The sequence below is a fragment of the Nyctereutes procyonoides genome, unplaced genomic scaffold (assembly GCF_905146905.1).
Source record: "Nyctereutes procyonoides isolate TBG_1078 unplaced genomic scaffold, NYPRO_anot_genome, whole genome shotgun sequence".
Taxonomy (NCBI): domain Eukaryota; kingdom Metazoa; phylum Chordata; class Mammalia; order Carnivora; family Canidae; genus Nyctereutes; species Nyctereutes procyonoides.
The window spans coordinates 27,042,113-27,059,202 of record NW_026575046.1 but is presented as its reverse complement, the minus strand read 5'-3'; the positions used below and the strand labels follow the sequence as shown (position 1 = coordinate 27,059,202).

At 40.8% G+C, this 17,090-nt stretch overlaps 1 protein-coding gene and 1 pseudogene across 1 annotated transcript; one reads left to right on the top strand and one right to left on the bottom strand.

Annotated features, from left to right (window-relative positions):
• Window positions 1–481: 481 nt before the first annotated feature.
• Window positions 482–817, bottom strand: LOC129509750 (60S ribosomal protein L12-like). Its single transcript, XM_055325585.1, has one exon. The coding sequence runs from the start codon at window positions 815–817 to the stop codon at window positions 482–484; it is 336 nt and encodes a 111-aa protein (XP_055181560.1).
• A 3,926-nt stretch (window positions 818–4,743) lies between these two features.
• On the top strand, window positions 4,744–8,120 carry LOC129509376 (lipopolysaccharide-induced tumor necrosis factor-alpha factor homolog; annotated as a pseudogene).
• Window positions 8,121–17,090: the final 8,970 nt, after the last annotated feature.

Here is a 17,090-nt window from a genome sequence, read left to right as displayed (position 1 = left end):
TCAGCCCAGGGCATGATCCTGGAGATCAAGTCCCACACTGGGCTCCCTGCTTGGAGCCTGCTTCTCCCTTTGCCTGTGTCTCTGCCTCTGTGTGTGTGTGTGTGTGTGTGTGTGTGTGTCTCATGAATAAATAAAATCTTTAAAAATTTTTTTCTCTGATTTTCTTAAGTGGGAAGGTGAACTTTGTTTCACAAAATATTCAGCCCAGCACTTCAGAGAAGCCTACACATTAACGTCATCATGTTATTCCATATATATATATATATATATATATATATATATATATATATATTTTGGTTGTCAAATGATCCCTCATAGCTCTTAACTAGCTGGGCTTTGTACTACACACATGCCTATTGATGTCATCTATGATTTCATAAGGGTGACAGCCATCAACATTGCAGCCCATAAATGGGGCAGTCCCCAGAATCTCTTTAATGGTTTTAGAGAGTTCTCTGGCTAAAGATCGGTGCCACATCTGTCAGGCAATGACAAGCTCATCAAAAGTGACATTTGCACTGTGTTTAATGTGTTTTGCTTCTATCTCTAGGTGGTTCCTTGTGGGGGCTCTGATAATCAGAGCAGAGGTAGAAGGTACCACTTCCAGCTGGGCCTGTGTGTTCTGAATGTTCAGTTTCACTGTAATCCCCAGAAACTTCAAACCACCAGTTGCCTTGGTAATGTCATCACCAGCCTTTTTTGGAGACAGATCCAGAGGCCTGATCTTCCGTACCAGGACAGACGTGTTACAGACCTCCCCACCACCAATGCACCATAGGTATATGACTTTGATCTTGGGGTCAAACTTAGGCGGCATGGTGGAGGTGGCTTTTGGTGGATGAACCTGAATTCACAACAACCAAAGAGAATCGCATTTTCACCTCTCCTGAGCAAAAGGCCAAAAAATTATATTTTACAAATTTGACTAAAATATCATAAACTTACAGAATGTTAATGCACAGAGATATTTAAGATACTCTAGTCTAAACAAACCCCACATTGTACAGGTGGGGAAACATAGGAAGTATTTCAACCTCCCATCTAAAAGAAGTACAAGTATATTCTTAGAAGACCAAGAATTGATGAGTGTAGAGCTTAATGTGCAATTCAAATATTGACATTTCTTTGCCAGAGAGAAAACTGCAACATACAAAATGCATCTTGATAACTTTCTTTCTTACCTCAGGCATATTACAGAGTTCGTTGTTCTAAGACATTGTAAATACCAGGCAGAAATTTATGAAAAGCTGTTTTATGTTCCTAGACTTGAGGAAATACCTTCAAAATGTTGCTCCTCTGTCCTTCATTATTGACCAGGACACTCAAAAACCTCTTGTCTTGATGCAGCCCTCCTACAAAATGCCAGCAGGCCCACTACGAGGGTTACAATCAAATGCGGATGGCACAGTACTCAAGGGAGTACTAGAGAATCACAAGGGATAGGACAGTCGCCTGAGGGTAAGAGCAGCAAAGTTGTCACCACTCCTAGATCCACAAGGAGGAGCAAAATGAGCAAACACTAGAATCAGAAGTCATGAAGAAAAGCAGTGGTACTCAGTCAATACTCTAATTTCTGTATTAAATTCTTCCTTTTAGAGTGATACCCTTTTCCTGACTCAACTCTAAATATACAGCCCTCAGCTGTATATTTACAGGTGAATAGATACTGTGACCCTGATCCCCTCCCTCCTGGTCTCTATGAGAACTCTCCATTCCAGACCTCTCCGTGCAGACCAGCAGGTCAGCCTCCAGGGCAAAGAGCTGGGACTAGGAGAAGGAGTAAGCTGAAGGAGCAAAGGAGGCATTTCTCTGCACAGGCCATAGGATAGTTACTGTTAGACCATATTTCCAGGTGAATTCAAGGACTTCTTACAACTTTAACTCTTCATATGTAGGAAAAGGTAAACTTAACGGCTTTCTCTGTACCCTCTTTCCTCATAAAAATATAGTCAAAGTCTCAAAATTAGTTTCCACAAGAAAGTAAAAAACTAAGAAGCAACACATTTGCTGAATGGCTCCTTTGTTTTAATGGAACTGAGTGACATTTAAACACGTTTTATAAAAAAGTCTCTCCATGGGATAATGGTCTCTATGAACCACCTGTGCTTTGCTTTTATGGAGGAGAGAGAGAAAGAAAAAAAAAACTGATTCTGAATCTTTTTAAAGGAATTTAAATTAGATGCTAAAATAAAGAAAACCTTCACACTTGTGTAGCTAATTAGATACAGGAGCAATTAAAATAATGATTCATCCTATAGAGGATCCTAGCAGAGATTGCTAATTCTTTATCTCTTTCTATTAGAAACCCTCTTGGGAACCAAGAGAACTCTCTAGAGCAGCACTGTTCAATAGCACTATAATGCAAGCCACAAACACAAGCCGCATACAAAATTTTCTAGAAACCACATTTAAGAAAGAAAAATAGATAAAATGAATAAATCATAATGTATTTTTATTTAACCCAATATTTAAAAGAATATTAGTGTTCCACATATAATCAATAATAAAAATCATAAATAGGCTATCTTGTATTCTTTTTGTGCTAAGTCTTTGAACTCTGAGGTATATTTTATAGGGACAGCATATCTCAAATCACATTCAGGTGCTCAATGTGGCTGGTGGCTACTGTGACACGGCACAGCATAGAGTATGTCCCAAGGCTGGGTAAAAGAATATGGGTCCCTCGCCAGCTGTGTTTTTCACCAGTGTTTCCAGTTCTCCTTTCTTTCTGGGTGCATATAAGGATTCTTCCCCAGCCCCTTATAGTTAGGCAGGCCCACATGACTTGCTTTGGCCAATGAGATGTGAATTGAAGTGACCCATCACCTCTAGTTAGCTGCATTGAAGAGCTGCTGTGGGCTTCTCTGTGTCCTCTCTTCCCCTGCTATGAGGATTGTGGACACTTGTGTTGGTATGGAGGTGCCCTGACATTGAAGCTGCCTGAAATGCTGAGCCAACATTTGGGGGACAGCTGCCCGACATGATTGGTGTGGTGACTTTTGTTGAGTCCCTGCATCTCTCACCTGAGCTTCTCTGAGGTTCAAATAACAACTCCTCCTTCTCATTCTTTCAGCCTCTCTCTGGTATTGCTAGCTGGCCCTGATGTTGTACCTTTCCTGAGCCTTGCCCACATCTTTGTAAACTGTCCCTTTGCTCTCCTCTCTTCACTTACCCCATTTGTGCCATCTGTTTTCTATTGTGATTCTGATCAATACAGTTTGCTATCTTGCCCCAATGTGCAATGAGCCTAAAGAGAGAATAAAATGAGTACACTGAAGAAACAGTTCCTCGAATGAGTGTAAATCAAGTTTCAAAGCAACAGCCTAAGATTGTTCCCTCACCAATCACTTCTTATACAAAAGGTTCTCTTTCTCTTCCCTGGGTAGAGATGCACACTCATTGTTCATAGTGATGTGTGTCTGTGTATTTAAGAAATATGTTTTCTTGAAACTGTTTGGTCTTCATTCTTTCTTTAAATATGTTCCAAGCATTTGCTTACAAATGTATGTTTGGCAGAAATAGTATGAAATCAAAAATAACTAAATTGTGGCTAAAGGCCATCCTCAAATTTTATACCTACAGGCTTGAGCTCCTACTGAGAAGCCTGAAGCTTATGGGTTATTGTTGTGTCACTTGTTCACTGTAGAAAGATCAGAAAGCTACAAATAAGCACAAATAAGGTAAAAATAACTTGTCTCACAAAGATAATCACCATTGGTGTATATTACCTCCAATTGTTCTTAAAAATATATTTTTATACCATTATTCTTTATAGTAACTGCTTTGTCATTATTATTCCTTTCTGATTTATCAGCTTATGCCAATTTTCCAATACTCAAATAATACTACATATGAACTTCTTTGTATTTTTAAGTATTTGCCAATTTCCATGCCAGATTTTCTGCAAATAAATTCTTGGAAATGGGAATGCACATTTTAGAAGGTATACATGATTTAAAAGCTTCAAATAGATTTCCAATATGCCCTCCAGAAAACAATCGATCATTTTATACTCTTAATAGGAATTTAAGAGATTGCTCTATACACACATAGATACCTTGCCAACACTGAGTATTATCTTTAATAAGAAATAAACAGTAATTCACTTTAAGTTTGCATTTCTATAATTATAGTTAAATAGAAAATATTCCCATATTTTGGATAATTCTATTTCTTCACATCTGCATTACCAGTCTTTGTAATTTTCCCATCTTGCTATTAGTGAATGTTTGGACTTGTAAAACTCTCTAAATGCTAATATTTGAGTGTTTTTGTTAGACTATTTCCTGACATATACTATTCCTTACCATATCTCCTACCACCCAATGGCATCGATATGTTTCCATTATAAATGAGGAAATGGAAGCTTCAAAGAGTTAAGTAGCTTAATCAGGATGACTTAGTTGTTTTAGAAGATGGTGCTAGTGCTATCCCCCAATCCCATTGTCCACCTAGTGCATCCATCCATCATCTAGCTGCCATGATGGTTGGTGGCTAACAACTCAGAGTTGCACCCTTCTCTGGAAAATTGTCCTCAGCCTGACCCAAATGCTTGGATGGCCTGCACACAATGACTGACTAATGCAATTTCCAATTATTGATATCTTCCCTTTCCCCTAAAAGGGTACCTAAAATAAACTATGATACAGAAGTGCAATCACCAAACTGAAAAAGGGATAGATGGGGCTAGGCTTTAGGAGATACAAAGGCCCAGCCTGCTTGCTTCAAGGACTTCATGGTACCATGTTGGCTCCAGATCTTCCAGTGAGGTCAGGCTAAGTGAAGCTTCATTTGAACTCTTGTCTTTGCTTAGATTATCCCCCTGACTTAGCTTGCTTCCTGGATTCCTCCAGATTTCACTGAAGAGAATATCATCAATAAGTCACTTGTATAAAAAATCTTCCTCTCAGCCACGGCTTCTGGGGAACCCAACCTAAGACAGCTGGTAAGTGGGCTGTTTCATATTCAAATCCAAGCAAACTGACTTCAGGATCTGCACATGCACTCATTAGAATACAGCACACCTCGTTCTTATCAAAGACACTGCCTGGGACATAATGAAAATAGCAAACACTGTTTCCTAATTTGTCATTTGCCTTTTAACTTTATGGTACTCACCACAGAGAGGTATTAAACATATGTAGACAAGTCTATTAATCTTTTTTATTGTCAATTTTTTTTTAAGATTTTATTTATTTATTCATGAGAGACACAGAGAAAGAGAGAGAGGTAGAAACAGGCAGAGAGAGAAGCAGGCTCCATGCAGGGAGCCCGATGAGGGACTCGATCCTGAGACTCCAGGATCACACTCTGGCTGAAGGCAGGCACCATACTGCTGAGTCACCCAGGGATCCCCTGTGATTTCAATTTTTAATGGCATGCTTACAAATCCTAAATTTTAAGCTATATATTATTCTAGATTTTTTCAGATTTTATTTTTATTTTTTACATTACAATTTTATAGGATATTTTGCTCCATTTTTACTTCAGATAAACTTTGAACTTAAACCCGTTTAAAATAATTACAAATTTGTTGAGATGTATAGTTCCATGTACTTTTTGTATGTATGTATGTATGTAATTATTCAACAAAAATTTTATCAAAAAAAATCTTTGGTGTTTTGTTTGAAATTTCAGTGTTTATAAAACTAGTTGGAAAGAATTAGCATCTTTTAATATTGAAGAATCTAAAAGCACATGCTATTTCTCCATTTATTCAAGTATTTTTATGATGCTCAGTAAAGTTGCATAGTTTTAAGTTATGCTTCATATATCTTAAATTTATTCTTAGATATTATTATGGTTTTTATGCTTGGAAATATTGTTTTTTAATGATTATTGCTAATATGCCTTTGCTAATCTTTGTAAGTAAGATCAGCACAAATAGTGTCAATGTAACTGCCTGGACTGTAGTTAAAAATATCACTGGTAAATATTTTTCCCATCTTGGCATATTCAATTTAATTTTAATTCTTCATAGATATAGACACATGTTTAGTTTATTAATAAGTGAATTTATGCTCTTTTGCGGGGCAAAACCAATCATCTCTTCTAGGTAGAAGACCAGGCTCTTCTGTTCTAATTGGGCATCTGCTATGATGCTTGGCCAAATTGTTAAATTTTCACATAATTCCTAGTTTCACCTGCATAGCTGTTCCCACTGTAGTGCAATATGCAGTATGCCATACTGCTCTCAGGTTCTGGGTTACTTTATGAATCATAACAAGAAAAAAGTATTGAAACATCTGGGTGGCTCAGTCGGTTAAGCGTCTGCCTTCAGCTCAGATCATGATCCTCCGGTCCTGGGATTGAGTCCCGCACCAGGCTTCTTGCTCAGCAAGGAGCCTACTTCTCCCTCTGCCTGCTGCTCCCCCTGCTTGTGCGCTCCCTCTCTCTGACAAATAAATAAGTAAAATCTTTTTAAAAATAAAGTAAATGGTGGATATACTGAGTTCTACTGAAATTCTTTTTTAAGATTATATTTTTAAGTAATCTCTACACCCAAAATGGGGCTCAAACTCACAACCCCAAGATCGAGAGCTGCATGCTCCACTCACTGAGCCAGCCAGGCACCCCACTACTGAAATTTTTCTAGGCTCATCATCCTCAAGAGACAATAGATAATCAACTGCTTTGCGACTACATACCAGAAACATTGGCATTCTGCTCGGGATCTCTGAATCATTACCAGTCCCCACCTTGGCTTTACTCAGCTAATTCTGTATTTTAAGATTTGTTATTTTAACATCTCATCCTTGTTTTCAATATTGATATCTTCCCTTTCCCCTAAAAGGGTACCTGAAATAAACGATGATACAGAAGTGCAATCACCAAACTGAAAAAGGGATAGATGGGGCTAGGCTTTAGCAACCTACAAGAACCAGAGACTTGGATTCCATTAGGATTGTCTTTCCCTTAGTCCTCCTCTCAGGACGGACAACCTTTTTTTTTCCCCCATATGATCAAGACACGACTACATCATTCAATCTTTAAATCTTATATCTTTAACCACATGCAAGGCATTAACTTGATCTCCTGGCCCCAATTCCAAAGTCCCCAGGGAAAAAGCCTTTTTAGAATAGATACACATCCCTGGTTCAAAAACTATAGTCAGGGAGACGAATCCTCATAAAATACAGCTGCTTCTGTGGTTGCCATATGGGAGAATACAGTTCTCTGAAAAGGAGGAGCTTAGGAACTGGAGGATGATACTTATGAAGGAGGTGGGCAGATATCGCCACCATATTTAATATGCACACTAAGCAGCTGCTTACAAAATGAGATTTTGCCATTTGGTATCCTTAAAATATCCCCTCCTCCCAATTTCCCAGAACCAAATTTATACCATTGTGCCAAGGCATTCCTTAAAAAGCAAAATGAGCCCGGCTCGACTGGCGGCGCCTGCGGTGGTAAAAGGTTCCAGGATCCTACCAGGCGGCCGTTGGGCCTTCCTCGGTGCCAACTGCGCCCCATCCTATGAAGAGATGGTGGCAGTCAATAGTTATTTCCCTATGCCTCCTGCCCCCGCACCAGGGTCGACCCCGGGGCTGGTGACAGGCCTGGATGGCAAGGGCATGAATCCGCCAGCCTACTACACCCAGCCAGTGCCCGTCCCCAGTGCCAATGCTATTGCCATGCAGACCGTCTACGTGCAGCAGCCCATCTTCTTTTTCGACCGTCTGATCCAGATGTGCTGTCCTTCCTGCAACAAGATGATAGAGATCCAGCTGTCCTATGATGCCGGCACCCTCACCTGGCTCTCTAGCGGGAGCCTGTGCCTGCTGGGGTGCATCGCGGGCTGCTGCTTCATCCCCTTCTGTGTGGATGCCCTGCAGGATGTGGACCACTATTGTCCCAACTGCAAAGCTCTCCTGGGCACCTACAAGTGTTTGCAGGACTTGGCCAGACCTGGAGGGAGCCCCGTGCTGCCCAGAGTGCTCTATGATCCTCACCCAACCCGCCCTGGTGGGATTCCAATTGGTGGCCTTATCTCTCCAGGGGCTCCACCCTCGTGTCTTCTTTTGGGGGGAAAATATATCGCAAAAAGTAACACACCTCCAAAAACCCCAGAGATTGCTGCTTGGAGTCGTGTGCAGGACATGCAAAGACGTTCACCTTGAGTGCTGGTTCCCACCTGCCATGACCCCAAGGCACCCCACCTTAACTGTGACTGTCACCCCTGTCTGAATATCTTCGGGTGGTTTTCCATGGACCAGCTTCATTTACTGGCCTCCGTGGGCCTTCCTGGGGGTGGTCTCAAACCGAGAAGCTGTGCTTGCCTTAGTTTTGAGACTGTCCTGGCCTGCAGACAGCTGGCTCCACCTTCAGTGCCTGCCACCATGTGCATCTGTTCCCACTTCCGATGACAAAACTCTTGCCTTAGAAACGGAGGGCTTGCCTCTCAGAGCCTTTTCATTAGCACACAAATTCACTTTGATTTCTTCATTCCTTTTTTCAGCACAAGGAGGAACAATTCACACCCACCACATTTACACCCTTGAGATCGTAAATTCGTGCTAGAATTACCCAGGTAGAGCCGGGTCTTGACCGTGGATCTGCCTTTCCTCAGTTCTCCGCAGCAGACCCTCAGCCACTTTGCATGAAGGGCTTTCTCTCTAGTAGGGGAGTCATTTATATTCACTGTTTTTATGACCTCCTTTGGGTCTTAAACACCTTTGAACATAATTTTGGAAGGAGGGATTTATAGAACCATTTTTCTTAACTGTAGGATTGTTACTACTTTCCTACTTCCCAAGGAAGGCACTCTTTTTTTTTTCTTTTTTTTTTTTTTTTTTGGTTCTTAACAGAAAAAACAATGGATGGTTTTTATCCATGGCCTCTACATGGGTTTAGTGCGGTTCTACAAAAACCTTTATAATGGAACTCTTCCAAGTGGGACCCCTTTGGGGTTCCCAGTGGTGTGTTTAGAGAAACAGAGGAAAGCACAGTGTGAGCAATCCAGGTACCATGGTGCTGGAGAGCTTGGGGACTTACCTGTTTCAAAGGAGTTTGAATTCTGATTTTATTTTTCAGAGATACAATTCATTGTATGACATCAGAAGACATGATTTCTTTTTTTTTAATTTTTATTTATTTATGATAGTCAGAGAGAGAGAGAGAGAGAGAGAGAGAGAGAGGCAGAGACACAGGCAGAGGGAGAAGCAGGCTCCATGCACCGGGAGCCCGACGTGGGACTCAATCCCGGGTCTCCAGGATCGCGCCCTGGGCCAAAGGCAGGCGCCAAACCGCTGCGCCACCCAGGGATCCCAGAAGACATGATTTCTAGGACTCAATCAGCAAACCAGAGTTCTCGGTTAGCTGCTGCATCAGCTTTGAAATCAAGATAAAACTGGGCTCGAGTTTCGAGTGTCCCCATTTTGATGATAAATAGACACAGAGAATGCATATGAATAATAATACATAGAAAGGAAGCCAAGACCTGGAACACACACACACACACACACACAAAACGTGTATATTGGCCGAATATTATAGTTGTAATCAGTGATCCAGCTTATTCTTTTGATATTTTGAAAGTCCCAGTAATTATTTTTGCAATGAATATGGATATGACATAGTCCTTTAGTGTTACCTGCTTTTAAAAAATAAAGTCTTTGGTTCACTCGGAAAAATAAAATAAAATAAAATACAAAATGACTTGTATCTTGTCTGCTTTCACATTCCACTCCTTCCCCTTACTCACTGTACTACAGTCAAGGCACTTCTTTCTATTCTTCAAATTCATTCTAATAATTGACACTTGGGACTTTTAGAGTTACTGTTTGCTCTATCTAAAGCACCCTGCCTCCCAGATCCTTCTGTATAGCTGGCTCCATCAAGCTCAAATGTCACTTTAGAGAGTCCTTCTATAATTATCCAATTTGAAGTAGTCCCTCCATCATATTTATTGTCCTAACAGCATTTATCAATATCTGAAAATTTGGGATTCATTTATTTTTTTCTCATTATCTATAGGAAGCTGCAAGTAATATAATACCCAGCTAAAAGTTTGTTATGTCACTTAATGAAAGTGTTCAGAGACAGTTTCAGGGCTAGTTAGGTAGTGCAACAATGTCATCAAAAACCCATGAAATCCGGTCTTCTGCCACCTTCAATGTGTGGTCCATGTGGTCTTTCATGAAATCAAGACAACTGCAGAAGCTTATGCATATCCCAAAGTAGGACCGAAGAGTTGGAACTTCTTGCACATCTAAGGGGGAGGGAACCTGGACACATCCTTTCACTGAAGTTGCAATGGCCAGAATTTGGTTATATATCTAAACCATAGCCTCTAGGGAAACTGAAAAAGCTTAGCTGGCTTTTTCAGTTTCCTTCATAATGAAGGTGAGCTCTGATAGGAAGGTAGGCAAGGAGGGCAGTGGCCGATGGGCAGGTAAAAAGCAAGGTCTATAACATGGTCTGTCTCTTCAGTCTTTACCCGAAGAATGGAAGTTTCAAGAGGGCAGATACCTGACTCCAAGCCATGTCAGTCTCTGAACTTAACCAGCTCTGTGACCCTGTATGTTCCCTTTATTGTTTAAGCCTGTTTGAGTTTTATCCCATTATTTACAACCAAAAGCATCCTAGTGATAACACAGTCTGATATACTAATGTAACCCAGCGAATCTTTGGGCCGTACTACCAGGCAGGGCCAGTTATGCACAAGGCACAACAGGTACAATGCCTAGGGCCTACAGTGTTTCATTTTTGCTTTTCTTAAAATTATAGGGAAAAAATAATAATGAGCCCAGTCTGGATTATATTTATTTTTCTTCCAACACAGTTGTACAATGTAATTTTTTATATTTCTTTGTGGGGGAAGGGGCTACAAAAGTAAAAGTACCTGGGAGCCCTCTAAAGTCATAATTTGGTCCTTCTTTCATAAACCCTGATTAGATGATAAAATTACCTTGGGAAGTCAGTATGGGACACTTTGAGATTGAGAGAGGTAGTAAGAGATTTTGATAATGGAAAGAAATTCAGGAAAATAGTCCTATGAGTCATAGGCTTTTTTAGGAACCCAGCCCTCGCCAGGATGTTCTAATGGGAGGTCCTGAAAATCCAAGGGCAAAGCGAGATGCTTCTGGGAACTTAGAGAGGAGGAAATAATACAAATGTGGGAACATGAGCTACGGAAGGAAAGGAAGAGGTGGGAAGATGCAGAGCATGAACAAAGAGCATAAATATAAATACTTCGTGTATCGGCAATGGCCTTGCTTACAAGCTCTACAGGGACATCTTGCTGAGGGCCATGACTGCTGTTCTAGGATCCCAACATTTCCCCACTTCTGAAACAAGTTCACAGCCTGTGCTTAGAAGTCAGCCTGTTGTCAACATCTGGGTTAGATCACGTTATATTGTGAGTTACTGTGTTCTGTCCTTTTCCTTATGATAATTTTAGGGTCCACAAGTGGTAAAATTAGAGGGAAGGAAAGTCCACCAGATTAGAGATTTCTAGCTGTGCTTTTATTACTCCTGGGAGGGTCTGGCTATTCAAAATAAAGCAAAAGAAAAATAGTTTAAGAATTTAGTCACTTTAATTTTTTTTTTTTTTTTTAGTCACTTTAATTTTAAAACAAGTGCAGCAGCTGTAGGATTTTGCAGTGCCCAGTTCCCTCAGAGCATCATCCTGCTCAGGCTTCTGAACCATTCTTGATTCTGCTATTAGACAGTGAGAGGGTCTGAATACGTTGTGTTTAGGGTCCCTTCCAGTGCCAAAATCATACTAATTTTGCAGATCATGCAGCAGGAGAGTAGTTTTGGAGAATCAAACCAAAACCCAAAGAATTGCAGCTCTGGGGAAGGCTAGAATCACCATGAGGCACAGCAGTTCCTTCACATGGTCCTGCTGCAGGCAGCCTGTCTTTAGAACCAGCATGACAAGCGCACGGTGCCACTAGTACTGCTGCAGAAGGGCTGCACATGCTGATCGCGTGGTATCCTTGCCGGGCTAGTCAGTGTGCAAACCACTGTGCAGCAGGGGACACTTGCTGTAGCTCTCCTCTTAGGAAAACATGCCACCCACTCACTGCTATCTCACTCCCCATGCACACAGACAAAGCTTCTCTGCTTCCTCCATTTGTCCATAAAGGGTATCAGACTTGAGATCCTGTGCCCATATTTTACTGTTTAAAAATCGATGATTCTTCTGCAAATGGATAGTGGTGATGGTTGCCCAACCTTGTGAATGTATGTAATGCCACTGAATAGTACACTGGAAAAATGAGACAATACCTTCCCCCAAAAATCAATGATTCATTCTTGTTTTTTTAAACTTTCTCAGCCCATTTACTATCAAAATCCTATTGTATGTTTTTCCTAGAAATCTGGTTGACTGTATCTCCCAGGAGCGTTAGAAATGCAATGTTGTCAAGCAAGAATGCCTTTGATAACCACCCCTCTGTGTGGGAGTGAGAGGATGGAAAGGGCAATTCTCCACACAGGGATGTTGATGGCTAAGCTCCATGTTCTAATTGTGATGCCATTTTAGCATCTTTGTTTCCAGGCTCCTTTGTTCTGTCTTTAAGCAACTGCTCATTGAACCTGATGATCTGTATTACTTTCCCAGCCTCCAAAAAAGAAACTAAACTTCAGTCTGCTTTAGTTCTTATTTTTTGTTGTTAAATATACCATATGGAAGAGTGCATAAAACAGATGTGTAATGACTAATTATAAAATGAACACCAGTATTGAAGAAATAGAAAATTGCCATGCCCCAGAAGCCCCTGTGAGTCTCTATATCTTCCCAATTTCCTCTCCCTAGAGTAAAAACTTATTACCATAAAAACAAACAAACAAAAAAACACCAAAAGCAAACCTGCTTTGTCCTTTTTAATTTTACCACCTGTGAGTACTTCACCTAACATAATTCTTGAAATTTGTAAATGGAATTATGGTGTTGGACTCAGCTTGTTCTTTAGCCATGCCCTTTCCCCATTCTTAACATATAGAACTCTTTTGTACATTCATTCTCCATTTGTGATACCTTTAGAGAGAGCTGTGCTATATCAAGCATTATTGCAGTGCTAAGAGATTAATTGCATCCTAGTACTTCATTATTAAAAACTCTCTCCCCTTCTGTTAACACTGATTCAGCTGAGTGGGAAATGAGATGCACCTTTGCCCAGGCGTGACATGCAGAATAGTTAATGAATCAGCAGGGGCACCCATCAATCAGAACAGACAAAAGGAAGAGGCAAGGTGCTAATATAACTGACTAGTGTCTACTGACTGAACATCCACCTTACTGTTCCCTCTACTGGAATTTGCCTATCCTTCAGGGTCTATATTAGGATCTGAATCCCAGCTCAGTTTCAAACTTAACAGCATAAGATGGACAAGTGACAAACTCAGTTTTCTTATCTATAAAAGGAGACTGGGTTAGGATGTTTCTAAGGATCCTTCCAGATCTAAAGTTCTGTGACTGAAAGGGTCTCACTTATCGTTGTCTGTTATTATGACACTCATCACTCTCTACATTCCTGCCATGTTCAGTTAGGCACCAGCCAAAACCAAGCATCAAGATGTCAGAATCAGGACCTGAGTTAAGTCCTTTATACGTTTGAATCCTTGGAAGATATAATTTATGGAATCTGTTAAATGAATGTTTGATGAATTAAGTTCCATTTCTGTGATGCCATCCCCAACTTCTCTGATCTGTTCTATTTTTTCCTGAAATTCTCTATTGAGAATTTTATTTATTTATTGACTCCAAGAGTGGGGGTGGGAGTGCTAAACAAAAAACATTTATTTCTCAGTTCTTGAGGCTGGATCTTCATATGGCAGAAGGGGCAAGGGACCTCTTTTATAAGGGCACTAATCCCATTCATGAGGGTTCCATCCTCATGACCTAATCACCTCTCAAAGGCCTCACCTTCTAACACCATCACATTGGGGCTAGGATTTTGAAATATAAATTTGGGAGGGACACAAACATTCGATCTTTAGCAAGCACTGCCACCACTCTATACGAGTTATGATAAGGGCCTGCTTTGGTTTTTTCCATGTCAGGGCTTAGCAATGTAGACATTCATCTGTCAGTCTGGGCAATGGAAGTATCATTACATGATGCTCTTGAGGTGCAACTGGGAGTTTCTTTTTCATTAGCAGAACTTGAAAGAATGCTAGCTCAAAGTTGAGAAAACACTGTCAGAAGTTCTAGTTTTCCTTGTGGGAATGGAGAAGGACTCAATTTGCAGCCTCATGCTGATTCTTTGTACTGCCATGACCCACGTCTCAGCACCTTCTGGGTGCTAAAAAAGTCAGTCAGCCTGGTGAGGCAGCTGCATGCCTGCTCCAGCCAAGCACTAGACTATTTATGCAAATTAAAAACAGAAGTCTATAAACTGACCCCAGCTGTACTACCTCTAATGACTGCAAGCTGAACTCTTAAGTATGTTGTTATTTTTAAAGTCAGTTGTTTTTCCATGCCTGCATTTTGTTTTACCATAACACATAGGCAACAAGAATTTTTCCATAAACTTTAAAGACAGATGTAATATACCCTTAGGCTAATCTCTTCTGTAAAATTGTTGAGGTAACTTCAATGTATGGGATTTTCTTCTAGCTCCTCATTATGTCTCAAGTATTTTCATTCTTTGTGCTAAAAATGCTGGGGAGATTGTGGTCAAGATATTTAATCACAGTGAACAGAATGAGAGTCTGTTCATCCCTGTTTCCTGGGTTGTATTATTTAGACTTAGTTTGGTTTGCTTTTAAAAAGTCACCTTTGGTGCTAAAACATACAGGATGACAGGCACAAGGACTTATATGGAAGCATCTGTTCAATGGTGGAATAAACTAAAAATAATATATCAACCAAGGATCCCGGGGAGAAATCAGAACTTAGAGGGTGTAGGAGCCATGAATATGGAGTACTTTTTGATTTATTTATTTATTTGTATTATTTTTATTTATTTGTATTATTTTTATTTATTTATGATAGTCACACAGAGAGAGAGGGGCAGAGACACAGGCAGAGGGAGAAGCAGGCTCCATGCACCGGGAGCCGGACGTGGGACTCGATCCCGGGTCTCCAGGATCACGCCCTGGGCCAAAGGCAGGCGCCAAACCGCTGCGCCACCCAGGGATCCCATATTTATTTATTTTTAAAGAGAAATAAGCCACCAGTGTGATGCTAAAGCAGCTGATTCTGGCCTGAACTGTAGCCCTGGCTGAAATTAGATCTCCCTGGAGAAATTACAGAAGTAATATGTATTCATTGCAGACAATTTGGAAGATGGCAGGAAGCTATTTTAAAAGATGTATTTTAATTAGAAATCACACCCAGAGACAGCCATCATTTCTATACCCTCCATTCAGATTACTAGTCCTTTTTAAAAATTTTTCTCAGAAAACTATGCAGTGCAGATGGAGATTAACTTAGCAGATCCAAAGAGAATGGACATAGGATGAGAAGACTCTGGATCCAGGAAGTGTGTATAGTGGCTCTCCTACAGTCCATGGACTCTTTGGGGCAGGCCCTGACAGTGATCTAACAGTAGAGCCATCCAACATGCTGCTCTGCCTCATTGCCTCACACTCCAATCCTACCCCTTGCAAAATCAGGACCCTGTATTTTGGCATCCTTTACCAGACAGATGATTCAACTAGGACACTCTTAGAAAACCCTAGCCCTCCCTTATCTTCATCTGCTCCAGACTTGGGGATCCTTGAACAGTGATCCTATCAAAGTCAGTGTGAGCTTTTATAATGCTAGTAGTAGTTAACAATACTGTCTTGCGTACTTGAAAGCTATGGGAGTATCTTCAAAGCATTCACCATTTGTAGCTCTTGTCCTGCCTTGTGGCAGCACTCAGGAGCTGTGAGTCCTTCAGGTAGTTCTAAAGACCCAACAGCTACATTGAGTAGCACTCCGGTGCACAGGAGATGCTCTTGCAGTACTCAGAAGTCTTGACCCTCTTCTCTCACTCCGAGTGGCATTTAGAAACCTTCAGATACACAGGGCAAGGCCAGATCCTAAACTCCCTTTGTATTCTTTAACAGAGTATGTCCTACCATCTACTTAATACTGCTTTATCTCCTCTATTTACAACAGTAGCCTAAGCATCCTAAAAATGCTGGAGCAGTCTTACCCTCCCCTGTCCATTGCCCACATATCTAATCGCTTAACCACTTCCTGATTTTGCCTTAGTAATTTCCTTCCTCCTCTACTCATGCCTATTACCCTGGTCCAGAACCTCATCCAGAACCTCACCTACCTATTCCTAGGTGGGCCTCAATACCTTTAAACTGAGTATCTGATTCTAGATTCTCCCCCTACATTCTGTCCTATTTTTCTAGAAACCAACAGTATTTCTAAAAAAATTCCCGAGGAAACTAGAATAGGTTCCTCTTAGAGTCTGATATCCTCAGCAATGGAATTTAAGCCTTATCGACTTGCCATATCTTATCTGGTCAAGGTGTTCTCACAACCTTATTCTCCCACTCCAGTAAGGCTGGTTCTTCCTTAAAGGCCATGCTCAGTCCTGCCATTTCTAGTCACTGTCCCATCCCCTCCTTTAAACCAAGTCCTCTATCTCAATGCCTTCTATGTCCCCCTCTTTCCCAAAGTTTGGATTCTAGGACTCAGCAGTGTTTAATTTTGTTGTACAGTCTAGACCTTACTTGCCCTTCTGCTAGGACCTTCTGCTAGTTTGGATTTTAGGACTCAGTAGTGTTTAATTTTGTTGTACAGCCTAGACCTTAATTGCCCTTCTGCTAGGATCCTTAACAGTAGTAGGTATAAAAATTGCTTGGAGGGCTATATGCCAGATGTCATTCTTAATGTTATACAGTTTTGCATGTATTAACTAATTTAATCCAAGCAATTCTATGGGCGTAGGTTCTATTATTGGCATTTTGCGGATGAGGAAATTAAGACATGGAGAAATTAAATAACTTGTCCAAAGTCACTCAGCCAATTAAGGGTGGAATGTGAGTTTGAACTTACATGAAATTTGTCTCCAGAATCCAAGATATTCTGCATCCCCTTGGGAGCAGAGGAGTAAATTCTTGTGAGCCCACAGCAAGCCAGAGCATGAATCATATAGCACATCTTAATATTTAATTATTGTTTCCTCCTAATTAGT